This window comes from Staurois parvus, unplaced genomic scaffold, assembly GCF_062004578.1.
Source record: "Staurois parvus isolate SC_StPar_1 unplaced genomic scaffold, SC_StPar_1.0 ptg000303l, whole genome shotgun sequence".
In the NCBI taxonomy this organism is placed as follows: domain Eukaryota; kingdom Metazoa; phylum Chordata; class Amphibia; order Anura; family Ranidae; genus Staurois; species Staurois parvus.
This window is the reverse complement of record NW_028318099.1, coordinates 11,705,070-11,725,709: the sequence shown is the minus strand read 5'-3', so window position 1 is coordinate 11,725,709 and position 20,640 is coordinate 11,705,070. Positions and strand designations below refer to the sequence as shown.

The 20,640-nt window shown below is 40.7% G+C and overlaps 1 protein-coding gene across 8 annotated transcripts in view; it reads left to right on the top strand.

Annotated features, from left to right (window-relative positions):
• Positions 1-20,640, top strand: part of ATE1 (arginyltransferase 1) — a 136,789-nt gene that overhangs the window by 80,905 nt on the left and 35,244 nt on the right. For all 8 annotated transcript variants that reach the window (XM_089683236.1, XM_089683239.1, XM_089683241.1 and 5 more), the window contains one exon: positions 17,084-17,116. In XM_089683236.1, the coding sequence (XP_089539362.1) occupies positions 17,084-17,116 (33 nt within the window). The remainder of the gene's footprint in view (positions 1-17,083; positions 17,117-20,640) is intronic.

The window sequence follows — 20,640 nt, the reverse complement described above, 5'->3', positions numbered from 1 at the left end:
TGCTAACAAGATCCCAGGGAAAGTACTTGAGATCTTGAGAGAAGATGTTACAAGACTGTGCTGGGAGTACCTGCTTAGTGTGATTGGGAGTACTCTAGATTCCTCAGATGTTGCTGGTAGGTGACATCACCTAGACACTGTGGGCAGAAGCCTAGGGAAAGGAAAGTATACTATCTAAATTAAAATGTTACTAAACCCAGGATCCTGCATTCACTATATCTGATCTCCCACAGAACACACAACATGGAAATGCAATTATTTTAGTAAATATAAACTGCTAAATACCTTTTCTCAAAATCAGTTAGAGCAGTCTTGTGATTTCAGCAGACCACTGGTTAATTCTTGTAGTAGTAGTTTTCATTCTGCTCTAGGAGGATGCAGAACACCTGACTGTGTCTGGACAGTGCTGATTGGCCCTGTGCTGCACATGCACTCTCCCTAGAAAAAAAAAACCTCTAGCAATACACATTAAACTGAGCATGTGCATCTGACTACAGGCTCAGTCTGTCTTATCAGGTGGACATTTGAACAAGAGGAGGGGCAGAGAAAACAGGATCAAATGGCCTTTTTGCACAGTGCAGATGATTAACCCCTTAGGTTCCACAGTGAGTATAACAAGCATGCTTTACTGCATATACAGACCGATTTTACTGTTATGTGTTTAGTAACACTTTAACCTCTTGCATATTTTTTTTTCTTTTTTAAGATTTTTTTTGTTGCTTTTCTAAAAGTGGGGGTCTACTTAAAAATCAAACCCTACATTTAGCTGCAATATAAGTTGTAATATACCCCAAACCAGTTAGGGTATCCAAACTGCAAATCTCTGAAGTACTAAAATAGCTGGTTAAATCTCTTGGTCATTTCACATCTATGTGAGTAAGCTTTAGGCATTCTCATTCATTTAGCAAAGATAAAGGTTTCTGCTGTTCACCTTGAAGCAAAATCACTGTAAAGCTGGCCATACAATTTTCCTGTTCAACGTCCTTTAAATTTACCTTCAACTATGTAGTGCCTGAACGCATACAAATTTAAAATGTTTAGGTTTGACCTCTTAGTATATGGTTTTGTTAATCTAATGGAAAATTGTAAATGGTATAATATATGGCCAGCCTTAACCTGTTAAAAAAATTAACTGCATCACATGGGAGTTTATAGCCACAAAATTAGGATGATGCTTATCTGAAGCTTTCTTCATCTTGGTTTGTTTTGCCCTTTTCAGCATCCTTATCTGTTTTTGTAGGTCAGGAGTTAGGCGATCATTTCAAGAAAGCTATAGGCAGTCAAAATTGTGACACACTCCTATGCTACTATCACTTAATTGATCCCAGTGCTTAAAGTGGAGTTCCACTCACCTGTCAAAAAATAAAAGTCAGCAGCTACAAAAACTGTAGCAGCTGACTTTTAAAAAACAGCCACTTACCTGTCCCTCGGTCCCATGGTGTGTCCCCCGCAGCCCATTTCACCGACCGTCCTGGATTCTAGGAGGCCAGCATCTTCAGTGTACCGTGTACCCACTGTGCATGTGTGAGTAGCGCTGCGCTTTTTGTGTGGTCCTGTAGTCTTCTGGGACCTGTCACGTGTCCCAAAAGACTACAGGAAGGGAGGGAGAGAGGACACCTTCCGTTTCCGATCGCCAAGGTGATCGGACCGGAAATGGGAGCGGATACCTGTTAAATTTGGTTACCCGCTCCCCCCCGCCCCCCAAAGGTGCAAATCCTTAATGGGGAGCAGTCATTAAAGCGGAACATCCCCTTTTGGGTGGAGCTCCGCTTTAAGGGAAAAGTTTAATATATTTTCAACAAAGAAATAAAAAATCAGTTATTAATGAATTTAACCGCATGCCGCCCAGCCACTGTACATATACAGCGGCAGGGCAGCACTCACAGGCAAAACCACGTTTTAAGACGTGTGTTTTGTAAACAAATAGGGGGCGCGCGCGAGGCGCACCGCCACCCTATTTGTCCCGCGGATCACCACCGCAGATGTCAGTCGCCGGGTCACAGCCGCTCGTTAGCGGCTATGTTCCGGCGATCGACGGCAAACAGTGACAGACAGCACAGCTGCAGTAGCTGTGCTGTCTGTCACTTCCCTGTCAGCTCAAGGATGAGCTGATCGAGAAAGAAGAGTTTCTCTTTCTCGATCAGCCTTGTCCCGTGCAGCACACACCCCCGCCCCCTAGTAAAACACTCCCCTCACTCCTATAACCCTTCCCTGCAAAATAAAGTTAACCCCCTTCCTCCCCATTGCCATTAGTACAGTGTCAGTTTTTTTTTTTATGCACTGATCACTGTATTAGTGTTTTTGGGGATGTCAGTACCCCCCAATGTCAGAATGTCCGCCACAGTCCCGCCATAAGTCGCTGCCATAAGTCCCTGGTCGCCGCCATAATTCGCTGATCGCCGCCATTATTAGTATAAAAAAAAACTAAAAATCCCAGTATCTTTCCCGCCATTTGTAAATGCTATAACTTTCACGTAAACCAATTCATTTACACGTATTGGGTTTTTTTTTATAGCAAAGACGTCACAGAATGCATTTTGGCAGAAATTTATGACTAAATTTGATTTTTGCATTTTTTTTTACTGGACATGTTTTATAGCAAAAAGTCCAAAATATTTTTTTTCCCTCAAAATTGTCAGCCTTTTTTTTTATAGTGCAAAAAATAAAAACCGCACAGGCGATCAAATACCACCAAAAAAAAGCTCAATTTGTGGGGGAAAAAAGGATGTAAATTTCATTTATGTACCGTATTGTATGACCGCGCAATTGTCCGTTAAACTAGCGCAGCGCTGTATAGCAGAAAAATGGCGTAAGTTGCAGTATTTATACCGTAGTTTGTAAACGCTATAACTTCCACACAAAGCAATCAATATACACTCATTGGTATTTTTTACCAAAAACATGTAGCAGAATACATTTTGGCCTAAATTTATAACCAACTTTGAGTTTACTATATATTTTTTATAGCTGAAAGTAAAAAAATATTGTTTTTCTTCAAAATTTTTGGCCTTTTTATGTTTATAGCGTGAAAAATAAAAAGCGCACAGATGATCAAATACCACCGAAAGAAAGCTCTATTTGTGTGAAAAAAAGGACGTAAATTTCGTTTGAGTGCAGCATTGCATGACCGCGCAATTATCAGTTGAATTAGTGCAGAGCCGAGTAGTAAAAAGAGGCCTGGTCATTAAGGGGGGTAAATCCTCTGGAGCTCAATTGGTTAATGGAATCTTTTTTTTTTTTTTTTTTACATGGTTGCTTGTCCATATTTTTGCTGTTTTTGAGGATTGGCCTTTAGAGGGAGCTCTGCAGTTTACTCTATAGGACCTTTCTGTGCTATTAAAAAAAAAGGGGTCCCACCCAGACACAGTTAATTTCCATTTTATTGCAAATACCCCTTTAACACTCATCCGAAATCACTTTACATCCACATTTGCTTTTTTACATGGAGCATTGTAGACTGTTATTATATGGACAGTTTCACCAGACTAGTTTGTTTAATTTACCAGTAGAAGGAAGACAGCTGTAAAAAACAAAGGACAGTACAAGAGCATTCTCTCCATGATGAAAGATGGATTATGGTTTTTAATGTTTCTCTGTGGAGACTGTATAGTAATGTGTGTCCAACTTTACCTTTAGTTGAACTGGTATACTGGTTTTTAAAAAGTTGTCACACATGCAGTTTATAAACCACATCAAAACCTTTTGTGATGAAGTTAGTGATTTGGCAGTGACAGCAGAGGATAGAAGCAAGGAGCTGTGAAATGCTGTGTCAGCCTCACGCTGAGCCCCTTGCTCTGTAATTTGCCAAAAACCTGTTACTGGACTCTCTCTTTCTCTGCTCTATCCCTTTGATGTTTAGTGCTGCAGTGATTATCGACGAGAACCTTGCTTTTATATTGGTTAATGGTTTTTGGGTTATTAGTTTATGTAAGCTAATTTTAGTAAACTGAAGAACTTCACTCTTGCTTTTTACAAAAGCACCTCTCAAGCTCAGTTGGATACATTATGGTGGCATTATTGCTGACGCAGTGTAATTTCACAGTATGTTAGAAAAGGCTTGTAAACCTTTTTTTATTACATTTGTGGAAGTACGTTGAGATAAAGATAACATGATGCTGTGAGGATAAAGAAAACATCTGTACACTCTCCAGACCACTTTAAAGTGGGTCGTACAGGGTAAAGGTTTTTTTACCTTCATGTGCAGCTCCTCTAATACTTTCCTGAGCCGATCTCGATTTAGCGATGTTGCTCTCTCGGGTCTCCCTTTCCTCATTGGCTGAGAAACAGCAGCAGAAGCCATTGGCTCCCTCTGCTGAAAATTACAACCAGTGAGAAAAAAGACCCAAATGTGGCAGTGGAGGAGGGGAGGAGGAAGACTAGTGGAGCTCCGATTTAAAATGCAATGTAAACCCAATCACTAAAATCCTTTACATGTTTTAACATGTTATAGTAATTTCCAAAGTCATTTTAAATCTGCACCTTTTCATTAAAAAAAAACCTGGTGAGCCTTGGATTAACCCCTTTTTCGCTGCTGTCCCCCAGCTCTTTAAGATAATCTAAATGCTGGGAGATGGGCATTCCAATCATGTGACTGCCATGATTGCCTGTCACAGAGGTCACATAATCGGAAGCTTCCAAACGCAAGTATGCATTGGGAGCTTCTCCTGACATTTTGTTTACTGTGCTGGGAGCACGCAGTCAGCTGCACTCCCAGCACAGTAAACCATTCCCGATGGATGTACATAGGTGGCTGCTCAGTGTTAAAGCTCACCCGCACAGAGGACGCATATATGTGGGAATGAGTTATGTTCCCCATTCAAGCACTTCCTGTTATGGGGTGGTAACTGCATTGTCATTCTTTCACATGTGCCCTGGATGGGAGACTACAAGAGGCCAAGCAATGCACATTGCACAGGTATGTTCTGCCATTGTCAGCCATCACTGGAGCAGCTGCATGTAGGGAGAAAGTGGCTGCAAAGAGCCTACAACAGTGTTTTATAAAGTTTTGTCAAACTAAATGCCTTTTGAGTTACAATTCTCATCTACTTTCTTATAAACATAAGGTTAAAAGTGGTCTATATGTACAGTGAAGTTGAATATTGCCTAAGGGGTTAGCATTCTTAGAACACTTTCATTTTTTACTCTTTGTTGGTTTTTCATGTTTTCTCCATGCAGGTTTCTTCTGGTTGATCCACTTTCCTCTCAAAATCCAAAAACTTGTTTTGCAACCGTGCAAGAGTAGGGTCTCAGATTGTTAGATGGCCACTGGAAACTGGTTCTCTTTAAGATTAAACCTTGCAATCCGCTTCTGCCTCCCAGAATCTGCTCTTACTTCAATGGAAGAGAATCTTCATTCCACATTCTACTTAAAGACAAATGTAGGGATGGAGGCATGTGATTGGCACAGGAAGTTGAAAATGTAAATTATAACCTCAACTCTAAACCAACGCTATTTAATATAAATATGTTTTTGTGCTTTTAGTATTGTCTATTTTCATTGACACTTACTGGGAGCCAATTTTTGTTTTCCAGTGATTGATCTAAATAAATAAAACTAGCCTGCTGTAGTTGGAAGTGAACATTGATGTATTTCTACTTATTTAAAACTATAAAGTATTTTTTTTTTTTAGAGAAGATCTCACCCTTCCCTACTCTGTCAAGTTGTAATTGCTGTCTGGTGAGGGGAAATGTCCAACAAGGGGATCAGACAGCACTGAGAAGCAGATGAAGGTTCTAACTCCCCCTGTACCCACACCAAAACAGGAAAAAAAAAATTGGCTGGATGTTTCTATAGACCCTTAACAATCGTATCACATTTATTAGGCCATCTTAACACTTAATGGGTTCAGTATGAGCTCAGAGATGGGTTCCCCATTAGCGTGCTGTATTTATGCATCTAATACTGTGGAGATTATCTGAGCTGGAAAAGGATTAGCAGCCTAGTGGGAATGACTGGGGGCTGTGTTGAACGGCATATATTGGGGTTAACAAGAGTATCCAGTTGCATGTGATTTCCTAATTATAATCACCAGATTTCACAGCCACTTAAAGAGAATGACTACTCAAATAACCTCCAATTCTTTCTGTGTTTAAAATTGTCAGCGCTGTAACTCTGTAGTTACACTGACTATTGTGTAAAGGAAGAAGAGCATTGTTGAGTAACGTACTTGATATAATGGGTGAAATGAGATCAGGGTGTTGTTGGTATGGAGTTCTATTTTCTTAACTGTCTGCTCATTAGAATAAATTGTGATTCTTTCAACTATAAGTTAGATGGGAAATTTGTAACAGGAACTAGAGGGAAATGATCCTTTTCATATCAGTCCATGGAGTTTACAGTGCAATGTCCTACTATTGTCTTATAGTCCTTTAAATGTTTGGGCCATTTTGGGTGAGCATCAATGATTCTACTAGTATGTTTATGGTTTGTGGGAGGAAGCAAAGATCACCCAGAGGACAACATACAGAAACACAGGAAAAAATATATTTTTTTATTTCTGTTAATAAGCGAAGGTCCATGGCACCCTGACATATAAACCGACAGTCTGGAAGTCACTTAACCATGAAGTTTTTTTTGGGATGTGTGAGAACATGACACGCACAAAGCTTATAGATAATGACCTGGTTGGTTTTAAAGTGTATATTAGGTTAAATACACTATACCACATTTCCCCTTGTTTTATACCTTTTAAAAATGATGCAAATACAGAAAAATATGTGTTGATCTACCAGTTATCTAGTGTGCTCCTAAACCCTGTTTGGGGTGACAACACAATACCTTTACTTAAATGAAATCCTAAGCAGTGTTGTCTCCTGGACTACAGAACTCCAACCTGTCCCCCACCTCTCTCTGTCCAACTCCCCTTGTAGGTCAGCAAGCTCAGCCTATTTCACTCCACCTACATACAACCCCAAATTAAAAAAAGTGGGGAAACTGTACAATTTACATAAAAACAGAATGCAATGATTTGCAAGTCTCATAAGCCCATAGTTAATTCACAATAGAAAACATCAAATGTTTACTGAGAAAATGTACAATTTTAGGGTAGAAAAAAAAGGTAATTTTGTAATCGATGGCAGCAAGACGTCTCAAAAAGTTGGGACAAGGCCATGTTTACCATGGTGTAGCATCCCCTCTTTTACCAATACTCTTTAAACATCTGGGAACTGAGGAGATCAGTTGCTGGAGTTTTGGGAGAGGAATGTTGTTCCATTCTTGCCTGATGTAGGATTCTAACTGCTCACCACTCCTGGGTCTTTTTTGTTGTATATTTTGTCTCAAGATGCACCAAATATTTTCAATTGGTGGACTGTAGTTTTCTACTATGAAGCCATGCTGATATCATAGATGGCCTTCCCTGAAAATGATGTCGTCTGGGTGGGAGCATATACTGGTCTTAAACTTGGATATATCTTTCAGCAATGATGGTGCCTTTCCAGATATGCAAGCTGCTTCTTCCATATGCACTAATACATCCCCATACCATCATGGATTCAGGCTTTTGAACTGAGTGCAGATGACAAGTGGGAAGCTCCCTCTCCTCTTTAGTCCGGTGGAGGCAGTGCTCATGGTTGCCTAAAAGAATGTCAAATTTCAATTAATTTGACCATAGAACAGTTTTCCACTCTGCAACAGACCATTTTAAATGAGCTTCGGCCCAGAGAAGATGGTAGCATTATGAAACATGTTCACGTAAGGCTTCATTGCATGATAGTGCTTTAACTTGCATTTTTGGATGGCATACTGTGTTCACAGGCAGTGATTTTTGGAAGTATTCCTGAGCCCGTGTAATGATGTCCATTACAGAATCATGCCTGTTTTTAATTCAGTGCCACCTGAGGGCTGAAGATCATGGGCATCCAATATTGGTTTTTGGCTTTGTCCCATTGCGCACAAAGATTTCTCCAGATTCTCTGAATCTTTTGATATTTTGTTCTGTAGATAATATTTTTAAAGTGGTTCTAAAGGCTCAAGCTTTTTTACCTTTATGTATTCTATGCCTGAAGGTAAAAAACCTTCTGTGTGCAGCGCCTCTCCCCCAATCCTTCCCTGAGCCCCCTCCGATTCATTGGCATTCACAACAGCCTCTGCTGTCTGAGGACTCTTCCTCCTCATTGGCTGAAACAGCAGCAGGAGCCCATTGGCTCTTGCTGTCAATCACAGCCAGTGAGCCAATGAGGAAAGAGTGGGGGACGTATAGAGCAGCGGCTCAGGGACAAGCACCTTTCTCTGGGGGCACTGCTCGAGGGGGAGGAGCCAGGAGCACCGCCGAGGACTCAAAAGAAGAAGATCGGGGCTGCTCTGCAAAACCACTGCACAGAGCATGTAAGTATAGACATGTTTGTTATTTTAAGAAAAAAACAAAGCTTTAATATCACTTTAAAGTCTTTATCATTTTACATTGAGGAATATTATTCTGAAATTGAAATTTTGAGATGCAGCTTTTCACAGATTGGTGAGCCTCTGCCCATCTTTACTTCTGGGTCACTGACTCCGTAAGATGCTCTTTTTATACGCAATAATGTTATTGACCTGTTGCCAATTAACCTAGTCAGTTGCAAAATGTTCTTCAAGCTCTTCCTTGTTAGTACCAATTAGTTTGCCAACTTTTTGTTACCCTGTGCCAACATTTTTGAGACATGTTGCTGCCATCAATTTCAAAATGAACAGACATTTGATATGTTTTCTATTTTCTGTAATGAATAAAATATGGGTTTATGAGATTTGCAAATTATTGCATTCTGTTTATATGCAGCTTTTACACAGCATCGGGGTATCGGGGAATTGGGGTTGTACATCAGGGGTCGACAAATTCCAGGCACCAGGTCGCCATGCTGACTAAAAATTGCGCTTGGGTTCACACAATGCCTCCCAAAGAATTTAATGGGAAGTCGCGCCCCATGGACTTCAATGGGAAGTTGCCTCCCATAGACTTCAATGGGAAGTTGCCTCCCATAGACTTCAATGGGATCACGCCTCCCATAGACTTCAATGGGAAAACACGTCATTAGCAATTCTAAGTGTACACTTATCTCTGCATGCCATTCTGTCACTTGCGAGTCTGGAACACAGGGTTACAAACTCTCACAGGACCCTTTTCATAATGGCACTCAAAATATCTTGCCTGTCATGCGAATCTGTGAGTTTCAAAACAAATCCAGAATCGCATGTGTGAACCAGGGCGGCTCAATTCACACCTCAGTGTTTTTGGATTGCAGTAGAATCACTCTGCTCACAAAACGCAGGTTCGAGTGCTCTTATTTTGCAATGGCGCCTGAAAGGTGGTGCGGTTTTGCCGTAATTGTCATGTGGCAAATCAAATCGTGTTAAGTCCTGGCGCTGACAACCCATGTTATGCTAAAAAAAAAAAAAAAAACCTGGCTCCTAACTTTTTTAGCTGGCTCCTAGATTCAAAGCAAACCTGTCAAACCATGTTGTTTATTGACTTTTCTGATTAAAATGATACTGCTGCCTTGACTCCTAATAGCCTGCCCACACACTATGCATGGAAAAAGGGCTCTTTGGAGAAGTTCTGGGGAAAGGATGTGCCTAAGGTCAATAGGAACTCACCACTTAAAAGCTATTCCTGCAAGAGTTTTATATGTCTTGTGATGTCACAGGGAAGAACAAGGTAAAAGAAACAAAAATGCTTGGATGTGCTCTAGAGGGGAATGTTTTCAAGGCAAGTGTGGGTCAAACTTTAAATCCAGAGGTTCTGTAAGATAGCATTGTAACCACTGTGCTGCTTCTCCTGCCTTAATATTTATTTCAAATCTGTATTGGGCTCTCTCTGTGGCAGTCTACTGCAGCATCTTCTGTCCTGTTAGATTGTTTGCTGAAGCTGTTTTTCTCTGTATAGGAATACATAATCAAGGGTTGCAATGAACAGCAGTGTAGTTCTCCATTTGAGTAAATACAATACAAGCGTTTGGTCTAAGTTTGTGGATTGGGCACTCCTCCTTATACTAAATAGCACTGTTTTATTCCAAACAGAACATGTTTCTTTGTTCAGTTGTACATTTGGTAATGATCATAGTAAGATGTTTGTATTCTGCGGGTAGTGGTAAGGTTATCCAGACCTCTTGGGGATGCATTGCTATGAACAGTTTGCCCTGTGCTGAAAGGTTTACAGACATCAAAGTCCATTCTTCTCTGCACTGGTGTGAAACAGGCTGTGCCCTTTGCTTTTTCGGCAGACCTGGAAAATGTAGGGCAGCAGGATATGCTTGACTTAGGCAGGTCCATCCCTCCTGCTTTGGGGGCTGCTCATGCAGCTGCAGATTTAAAGATGTCTTTCTTGGAACTGTAAAGGAGCAAACTGTATCTGTACAGTGCCAGGATTGGAAGAGCACAAAGTGCCAGGCTTGGAAGAGCCCGTACACTTGTCACAAAACTGTCTGTGTGACTGTTTAGTCAGGAGACGGTTTTCTGCGAGTGAATGGCAAACGTCCAGCAGTATGTGTTTTTCCATGATTCCTGTGAAAGTTCACCTATAGGGCAGGTGATTTATGTTACTCTTAATGTATGTTGGACTCGAGCATTATTTTTTCCATAGGCACAGCTTCTTTTTTGGAAAATATTAACTAGATTTTATCATAATTTCTCTGGCCGAAAAAAAAAAATGTTCAGATGTTTACAAAGCTCTGCTTTGATATATGAATAACTCATTGGCACAGGAGTCTGTATGTTGCTTTATGCCATTGAGGTACTTAATTTGGATCACACCAAATTCTAGGAGGCCCCTCTTTATCTGATGTACATTCTATTCACTTTATGCTTATTTTTAAGGATCCAAGAAACATGCAGATAAGTTTTAAAGTAATACTAAAAGATATATATACTGTGTGTGTATGTATTGTGGGAACTCGCTTCAACGTGGTAGAGCTTCTTCAAAGCACACAGCAACTCGCTTCTGTTAAAGGCCCTTTTTGGCCAATTTTATTTACAAGAAAGTTCAAATAAACAAGAATTCTTCCCACGCAGGGGTATCCATCATCAAGCAAAACAATATTCAGCCTCCTGGCTTGCAAGCAGTTTTAAGTCTGCCTCCTGCAGACTCTTCCCAAAAGGTTTTTTTGGCACCCAGCGAACCTTTAGCACACAGCTATTCTGTAGCAGCCCCTTGCTGCTTTTGGCTGCCACCTCTCCTAGGTGTAGCCCACCTGACTCCACGGCAGAGACTTCCTGTCTGCCGGGGTGGAGTCCGCCTGACTCCTAACTGCTGGGGTGGAGCCCTGCTGACTCCTAGCTGCCGGGGTGGAGCCCAGAACCCTGGTCCTGACTCTCTCTAAAGGCCTGCACACACCTGTGCAATCACTGTGCTGAGGGTTCTCAAAACCCGGACCCCGGATTGGAGATTTCATCCCTCCCAGATCTCTTTGAAATCTCCAGGCTCCAGATCCCAAAACAAACTTAATAAATATATGAGGAAACTGAAAAGCCAGTTTCCTCTACAATACATCAACTCTCTGGAGCCCCTCAACCTGCCTGGTTGAGAATCCAGGGTTTTCAACTTGAGTTTGACCGTGGCAGGACACCGCACTGCCACAGTATGTATGTATGTAAGTATATATATATATATATATATATATATATATATATATATATATATATATATATATATATATATATATATTATACTTTTTTTTATTTTTTTGGTTTTAATACCTGCGCTGCGCAACAATAGTGCACAAATAGGTTCCTTACCTCCTCTTCTGACAGTTCTCCGATGGCACTTTTAGCTTCTCCCTACTCCAGGTGCCTTCTTTGCAAGCCGGATGTTAAGGAGGAGTGTGTGTGTGTGCTCCTGAGCTGGGCTGTGTGTGTCCCTAGACTACATTCTCCCGTTGGTAAGACATGCCCCCCCCCACGCTCCCTCTTCACGGGAGATTGACTGACAGCAACAGGGCCCTATGGCTCCACTGAGAATGCATTAAGCAACCCATTCAGTTTGCAATAGAAATAAAAAGCAAAAGATTTGTGTATAAGTATAAAAAAATTTTTAAACACTTTTCCCCCTTTTTTGTAGGAGTGCTCTCTGCTGCATAAGAGCTGGGGGAGGAGAAACCGCAGTAAACTGGACTTCCCAGTGAAAGGTTGTGCAGGAAGGGGGGAGTAACATGTCAGGTTAAGTCTGATCATTGGAGGAGAGCACACTGAGTTCCCAGCCTATCTAGAGAACTGACCACGCTGTGCTTGTGTGCCTACTGTGGTCAGTTTTTAATAAGAAAGCAGAGGGACTGGCAGGAACAACAGAGACTTCACAAAAAGGAAGCAATACAAAGAGAACAGAATGCTTTTTCATACAAGTACATGGTACAATAGACACATTCGGGAATATGAAATGTGGGGTTTACGTGTTCTTTAAGGTTAAAAAAAAACAAAACCTTTAGAACCACTTTGAGTTTTCCCAAGCTCCATATTGGCACATGAAATCTCTAAAGCACCGTATATGATATAGTAAGGAAAATTAATTATTTGATGCCCTGCAGATTTACCCACTTACAAAGAAATGAAGGGTCTATAGTTTTTATCATAGGTGTATTTTAAATGATGGAGACAGAATATCAACTAAAAATACAGGAAAAACACCTGATTCAAATGTTATAAATTGAGTTGCAGTTAAGTGAGTAAAATAAGTATTTGATCCCCAAGCAAAACATGACTTGGTACTTGGTGGAGAAAACCCTTGTTGGAAGAGCACAGAGGTAAGACGTTTCTTGTAGTTGGTTACCAGGTGTGCACACATCTCAGGAATGATTTTGGTCCACTCTTCTTTACAGATCTTCTCTAAATCCTTGAGGTTTTTTGGCTGTCACTTGGCAACTCGAAGTTTCAGCTCCCTCCATAAATGTTCTGTAGGATTAAGGGCTGGAGACTGGCTGGGCCACTCCATGACCTTAATGTGCTTCTTCTTGAGCCACTCCTTTGTTTCCTTTGTGGTATGTTTTGAGTCATTGTCATGCTGGAAGACCCGTCTTCTGGCTGAGGGAAGAAGGTTTTCATCCAAGCTTTTACAACACTTGGCCCTGTCCATTGGCCCCCAGTGCAGCAAAGTCGGTCTGTACCTTTAGCAGAGAAATAGCCCCAAAGCATAATGTGTCCACCTCCTTGCTTGACTCAAGGGATGGTGTTCTTAGGGTCATAGCATTTTTCTTCTTCCAAACACGGCAAGTCGAGTTAATGCCAAAAGCTTAATTTTGGTCTCATCTGACTACAGCACTTTCTAACAATTCTTTAATGAATCATTTAAATGTTCATTGGCAAATGGTCCTGTACATGTGCCTTCGTGGGGAGGGAGACCTTGTGGGCGCTGCAGGATTTCAATCCATGGTGGCGTGTTGTGTTACCAATGGTTTGTTTGGTGACTGTGGTCCCAACTGTCTTGAGATCATTCACAAGCTCCTCCCGTGTATTTCTGGGCTGATTCCTCACTTTTCTTATGATCATCCTTACCCCTTGAGGCAAAACGTTGCATGGAGCTCCAGACCAAGGGCGATTGATGGTTATTTTGTATTTCTTCCATTAGAGATTAATTGCTCCAACACTTGTCTCCTTCTCACCAAGCTTCTTGGTCTTGTAGCCCATTCTAGCCTTGTTCAGGCCCACAATCTTGTCCCTGATGTCCTTTGACAGCTCTTTGGTCGTGCCCATAGTGGTGAGGTGTGAATGGAAGAAAGAGATTCTGTGGATAGGTATCTTTTATACACATAATGAGTTGTCATTAGGAGCATCTTCTTAAATTGACATGACTAATCTGGGTACCACATAAGAACACCTAGGAAGTCTGTGAGAGCCAGAATTATTGTTGGCTGGTTAGAGATCAAATACTTATTTTACTTACTGAACTGTAACTCCGTTTATAACATTTGTATCATGTGTTTTTTCTGGATTTTTGGTTGATATTCTGTTTTTATCATTTAAAATACACCTATGATAAGAATTATAGACCCTTCATTTCTTTGTAAGTGGGCAAATGTTGCAAAATCTGCAGGGGATCAAATAATTTCCCCCACTGTACACTAGTTCTATATCAATACCAATAAAACAAACCATCCAAAAACCACCCCTCCTCCACCCCAAGAAAAGCAGTTGTGGTGTTCAAACCCCAATCAGATCCCATTTTCGTAGGTAACGGTTATACAACACCACTTCCTAACTTACTGTTGGCAAATGTCCAGGTTAAGGCACTATCAAGAGATTTTTCTACTGCTAGCAATTGTTGGTTAAATTGGTTGATATAACTGCATTGTATTGTAAGATGTTGGTTAGATTTTGGCAATCTAAAATACTGATTTTACTTTCATTATCTGACATTTATAAATTAGCCTCCTATTAAATATGTGTTTTAAATGCGTGAAAAAAACCAATGTGCTTCAAATAAAGGTCTTGTGTATTCGAGAATTTATGGCTGGTGCTGTATAAATCAAAAACCATTCAAGTGATCTTTTGAACTAATCAAAAGGTCGTTGATCAGATGTGATGAAAGTGATGGGGAGACACATGGAGTTAATTATCTTGCTGGTACACAATGGAATGTAACACAGTAACACTCTGAACTGTGCTAAGAAAAAAAGGCTGCAATTTTCACAGAGCTACCAAGCTGAGAACTTTGGATACGTAAATAGCTCATTGATGGAATGGAGGTGTTGTTTGTTGCAGCCAATCATATCATTTTGAAGATGTGTTTGCTACAAATACCTCCACTTCTTTCATTCACATTTATAGAATAACCCTCTTGGAGATCTATTTATAAAACATTTGTTGGACGAATGTGATACACTTTCATGGAGGCTGCTCGAATTTTGACCATAATTTCTGTAATAGAATCATTTCTATGGTTGTTAGCTCCATCTAGTGGCCAAAATATGGTGTAGTTTTTGGAAATCCCACATTTTTTTTGAACACACCACATTTTAGAGCCAGCACAATCATCGGAGTTAGTCTATTACAGAAATTACGGCTAATATTTGTGCAGTGTGGATGAATGGCACACACATTTTACACATCCTAATAATGGGTCATGACTCCGGCTATATGTGTAATATAGTAGGTAAAAATATGGGATTGCCTGTGACAGTGCTCAAAAATGATTATATGCTGTAGAACTGTTGAGTAATATTTGGTGGAAAACATTAGTTTTGATCACTTTCTCTTACCTGACAAATATCTGTGGTAATTGCCACAAATTATTATAAAGATAAATGGTAAAAGGCAAGTACGTTAGTCTTTCAGATTCAATTGTTCTTTATGTGATGGTGATTGGTCAGGGAAAAGTCTTGAGGATTTTCCTATACAAACTGCTTGTTCCATTTGAACCTAGCCCCTGTCTTTATCATACTTTAATCACATTTCCAAAGTCTGATATTTTATAGTGTAGAAGATACACATTCAGCTCCCATAGTGGATAAATTTACATCTGAGCTGTCTGGAAATAAACATACACGGACACAAAACAGAAGCGGATTGTGACACTTGGGATAAACCATACACTTACCATATATAGTCTGTGAGTGTGAACACTCTGTATCAGAACATGACTAATCTTTTTCTTACTGGAGTTCTTGAAACTTTGCACTAGATTCCTGCACATAATCAGCCACCTAGGTCATTCTCAAGTGAGCGAGAAAAGCTTATAGCATTAATTGCTAATTAGATAAACCACAGACAGACGGGGCCATTTGGTGGTTTTTAAAGGGAAAAAGAACAGAAGAATATTGTATGTTGCCTGATTAAACTCGTAAATGCTGAAAGATGAACAATGGAAGAGCGTTGTATGGCAATTCCTGATTTGTCTACCACAGAACATTTGAAAAGTAGATGTTGCTTCATTCACAAGTTATAACACTTTGTCTCTGGTAGTTCTATGTCTCTTTTTGTGGAGTATAGTTGGGCTGAAAGACATCATAGACCTAGACCATGACATTTATGTTGGTTGGCTGGTTGCTCCCTAAACAAACACGGTTCTACTGTGCACTGAGGGATTCTAACTCTCCAGTGTATATGTTCCCCTTCCATGTTAAATTTTAATATACATAGACATAATTATTATTATTATACAGGATTTATATAGCGCCGACAGTTTGCTCAGCGCTTTACATTATGGTGAGAGACAGTACAGTAACAATACAATTCAATACAAGAGGGAATCGAGGGCCCTGCTCCTTGGAGCTTACAATCTAGGATTGAGGGGATAGTGGTACAAAAGTTAATAACTGTGGGGGATGGAGTGGTTGGAAGAGTAGAAGATTCCAGTGTTAGCTGAAGGCGGGGTAGGCTTCCCTGAAGAGAGAGGTTTTCAGAGTGCACCTAAAAGTGAGCAGAGTAGGCGATAGTCTGATAGATTGGGGTAGGGAGTTCCAGAGGATAGGGGAAGCCCTGGAGAAGTCCTGGAGATGAGCATGGGAGGAGGAGACCAGGGAGCTAGAGAGTAGGAGGTCTTGTGAGGAGCGGAGAGTACGGTTTGGGTGATATTTGGAGATGTAGTTTGGGGCAGTGTTATGAACGGCTTTATACGTCAGTGTTAGTGTTTTGAATTTTATCCGTTGGGCAATTGGAAGCCAGTGGAGGGATTGGCAGAGAGGGGTGGCACATACAGAACGGTTAGTAAGGTGGATGAGTCTGGCAGCAGCATTCATGATAGACTGAAGTGGAGATAGCCTGCGATGAGGTAGGCCAATGAGGAGGGAGTTACAGTAGTCGAGGCGTGATATAATAAGGGAGTGAATGAGTTGCTTAGTGGTTTCCGAGGTTAGGAACGGGTGTATCTTGGAGATGTTGCGGAGGTGAAGTCTAGTCAGCGATTGGACCTGGGGCTGAAAGGACAGATTGGAGTCCAGAATGACACCTAGTACCCTGGCTTGAGGGTAATAATCAATCAATAAATAAAATAAATACATACATAAAGTGTACATTTCTGAGCAGAACATAGTTTCAGTCAGATGCAGAACTTCAGTACAGTGAAGTCAGACAAGCACTATTACATACTGATAACTATTATACACATTACTTTGAACTGAAATTTCTAACATTCTTTTCTTTTTGTTTCCCTCGCTTATTATCGTCCTTTGCTGGGTCTTACAGTTCACCAGGTTTCTCTGCGATTCTCCTCTAGAGGTAAGTTTCTCTTCAGCAACATAAAGACCATTTGGATTGCAGCATAAAGTGTGACTCTAGAAGCCATAGTGAATCAAATTTTTGCTTGATGTTAGATGTCTTAAGGCTAGGTTCACAGCTGTGCGGGCCGCGACTTGTGCGGGAACGAGAGCCCATTCCTTGAAATGGGCTGTTGTGCCCAGCGAGACGCAGAAAAGAAGTCCTTGCACTATTTTTGAAATTGCAGCCCGCACAGGAACCAAGGTTCTCATTATGGGTGCCATTTCCAGTGTGGGTAGCATTTCATGAGGATTAATGGCACTTGTCCGCTGGTCTCGCATTTTGTCTGTGTGGGTGGTTGCGGCTGCTGGTATTTGTACGGGTCCCACAGCACCACCTGCACAGATATGAACCTAGCCTAAAAGTGATTTTCTTCTTTAAAGTGGAACTACAGTGCATCTGAGCACCCCAAACCAAAACTGCTATTTAATTCATTTTAAATATTCAAAGCAAACTCCCTCGTCCATCCATGTCTCCATGCCATATTTTGCAGAGAAATCACCTTGAAAAACACCCCCTATCATTTCTGGCCATGACCATCCTGAGTAAGGGCAGGTGATTCATGTAACATTAACTGCCTGAAATCCACCTGCCCTTAGCTCAAGCATGCAGGCAAGAGGGTGTGCTTGGCTGAGAAAACCCCTCCTCCCCTTCTGAGAGCTCTTGGGCTGTATGACATAAGTTGCCCAGGCCTGAAAACCAGGAAGTAACTGAAGAGATATAGAAGCATTTCAAAACAAGTAAATATATACTTTGCTGTCTATTTACTAATCCTAGCAGCATAAGGATTAAAAATAGTCAATGTTGATCAAGAGAGTCAAGTTCCATTTTAATGTTGCCAATATGTTCAGGGATAATTGTATTGGTTGCAGACAGTCATTTTAATATTTTAGTATATATACTGGTAAAAATTACTTTTGAGGTGGCACCTTAGGACTTATGTTAATGCAACATACTGTATATGTTGTGCTGTAACAAATTGCATGGTAGCCAATCAGCTTCTAACTTCAGCTTGGTAAATTAACTGCCTCCCGACTGGCCTATAGCAGAACTACTGCTACAGGGCTGCGCAAAATCACTTGTGTATATATACGTGATTTTGTATCTCCGGGTAGGGGGTGAGTGGGTGCGCACGCCCTACCTGCGCCGCCATTTGCTGCTTCAGCTGTTGATCAACGGGTCCCAGCCGGTGATTCCCCGCTGGCACCCGGTGCTCGCCGAGTGTCATTGATGGGGGAGATGTTTGTATGTAAACAATACAGATCTCTCCCCTGTCAGATCCAGCACACTGCTTTGTATTGCTCTGCATAGCAGATCAATACAAAGCAGCGTGCTTACACCATAAAGCACAACACACTGTAAAACACACACAGCACACAGTTAACCCTTTGATTGCCCCAGATGTTAACCCCTTCCTGCCCAGTTTCATTAGTACAATGTCAGCGCTTTTTATTAGCACTGATCACTGTATTACTGTCACTGGGGATGTCAGTGACAGTTCCCTCCCAGTGTCAGAGTTCCGCAGTCCCGCTATAAGTCGCTGATCGCCGCCATTACTAGTATAAAATTAAAAATCCAGTATATGTACCGCCATTTGTAGTTTTTTACCAAAAAGTCAAAAATATTATTTTGTTTTTTTCAAAATTGGCAGTCTTTTTTGTTTATAGAGCAAAAAATAAAAAACACACAGTCGATCAAATACCACCAAAAGAAAGCTCCACTTGTGGGAAAAGAAGAACATAAATTTCCTTAGGGTGCAGTGTTGCATGACTGCGCAATTGTCAGTTAAAGTAATGCAGCGCCGTATCGCAAAAGATGGCCTGGTCAGGAAGGGGGGTAAATCCTCTGGAGGGCAAGTGGTTAAGCTTTGACAAAAAAAGAAAACTGGAAGCTGATTGGTTTCTATGCAGAGCTGCACCAGATATTGCACTCTCTCCAGTCTTAGTAAATCAACCCTATTGCTCGTTGTTTGTGGAAGCTTTTAGCTCCATGCGGATATAGGACATTATCATGGTTCTTGTGCCAAGCAGAAGGATTAGCTCCTTGTATGACCAGTTTTAATCTAGCTATACACTTTGTAATATGGTTTATATTGGTTGTTCTAGCTAGAGTATTGAAGGGTAATAGCAGCCGTAGTATTTGTCCTAGTGTACATTGTCCTCAGGGCTGAAAGTAAAAGGAAATCAAACATTTTTAAGAGGTACTTGTTACAGTGACAACTGGCTAAGAGGTCATTTCCCACACTTTAGAGAGATTTTTTTTCTTTCTTTGGCTAGGTTCACACTGCTGCGATTTGATTGTGATCTGGCTTTCAGTGTGATTAGGTTGTGCAACTTGGATGCAAATTATTATTATAATTACATACTATTTGATGCTGCTTTGAAGTGGTTTGCACATTCGTTGGGGCCGAACTCATGCTGAAATCGCACCTAAGTAGCACAGGAACCTTTTTCATAATTGCGCCATTCTGAGTTGCATTGAGTGAATGGCACCATTGAAGCAATGTGATTTCCATTGTCTTGCAATTGATCAAGTCACATCTGAAATCTCACTAAGGTGAACAGAGTCATACTGTTGTCTCTATAGAACAGAAAGTTAATTAAACATAGGTTCTAAAAAATAACTTTACAAGTATTTATCTCTTTACTGCGCCTTCCAAAATGGAAAAAAAAAAAAAAGTTTTGGTTATGTATAGATTTTGAATCTACAGGCTTTTCTACAATTTTAAATTGTACAGCTAAATGTCTAAGAGGAGTGGCAGTGCAGGAAACCCAGCATGCTCTGCAAGTAGAATGTAATGGATACAGTATATAATGTTAATTTGTAAAAGAAAAAGTCAGTAATGAAAAAATATATAAAACTCTAGTCCATAAGCTTGGAAACTTAAACAAGCATTTCAGATAAAATTGACCTAAATCATTATAGTCGCCCCTAGAAAACCGTTGATGTTTAATTGACTTCCTTTTGCTAAGGGATCAGCCCATGCTATACAGCCAGCCTGTGTGTTGATGCCATATTGTATTGACTAATTTGTATAGGAGATTTTTGGGGTGATAAAAATGTAATCATGCTTTGGCTAGCTATGTTGCCTGTTAAAGCTGGTTGCATGTACACAAGTCCAGCCATACAAGAGAAATTTCCAATAGAGATGTGCTCTGTGGGCACAGATCATTTCACACAGGGCAATGCAATAAATTGATCTCAAACCAAGCACAAGATTGCAGACAAGAGCATGCCACTGAGGATTTGTGTTTTATTTATACAGCAACTTAGTTAAGCAGAACCCCAGAGGAGTTGGATATGGTTCATGGAAACACTTCTGTGTATAGCAGCCAGGAGTAGTCCATCCCACAGACATTTATTACGGAGAGAGCAACATCCTGAAGGAAAATGGGAAGAATGTGCAACATGCAAGACATTGTGAATGACTACTGGACCCTTAAATAGATCTCTTTAGTCTGGTTTAAAGTGCAGCCATGTGCAAT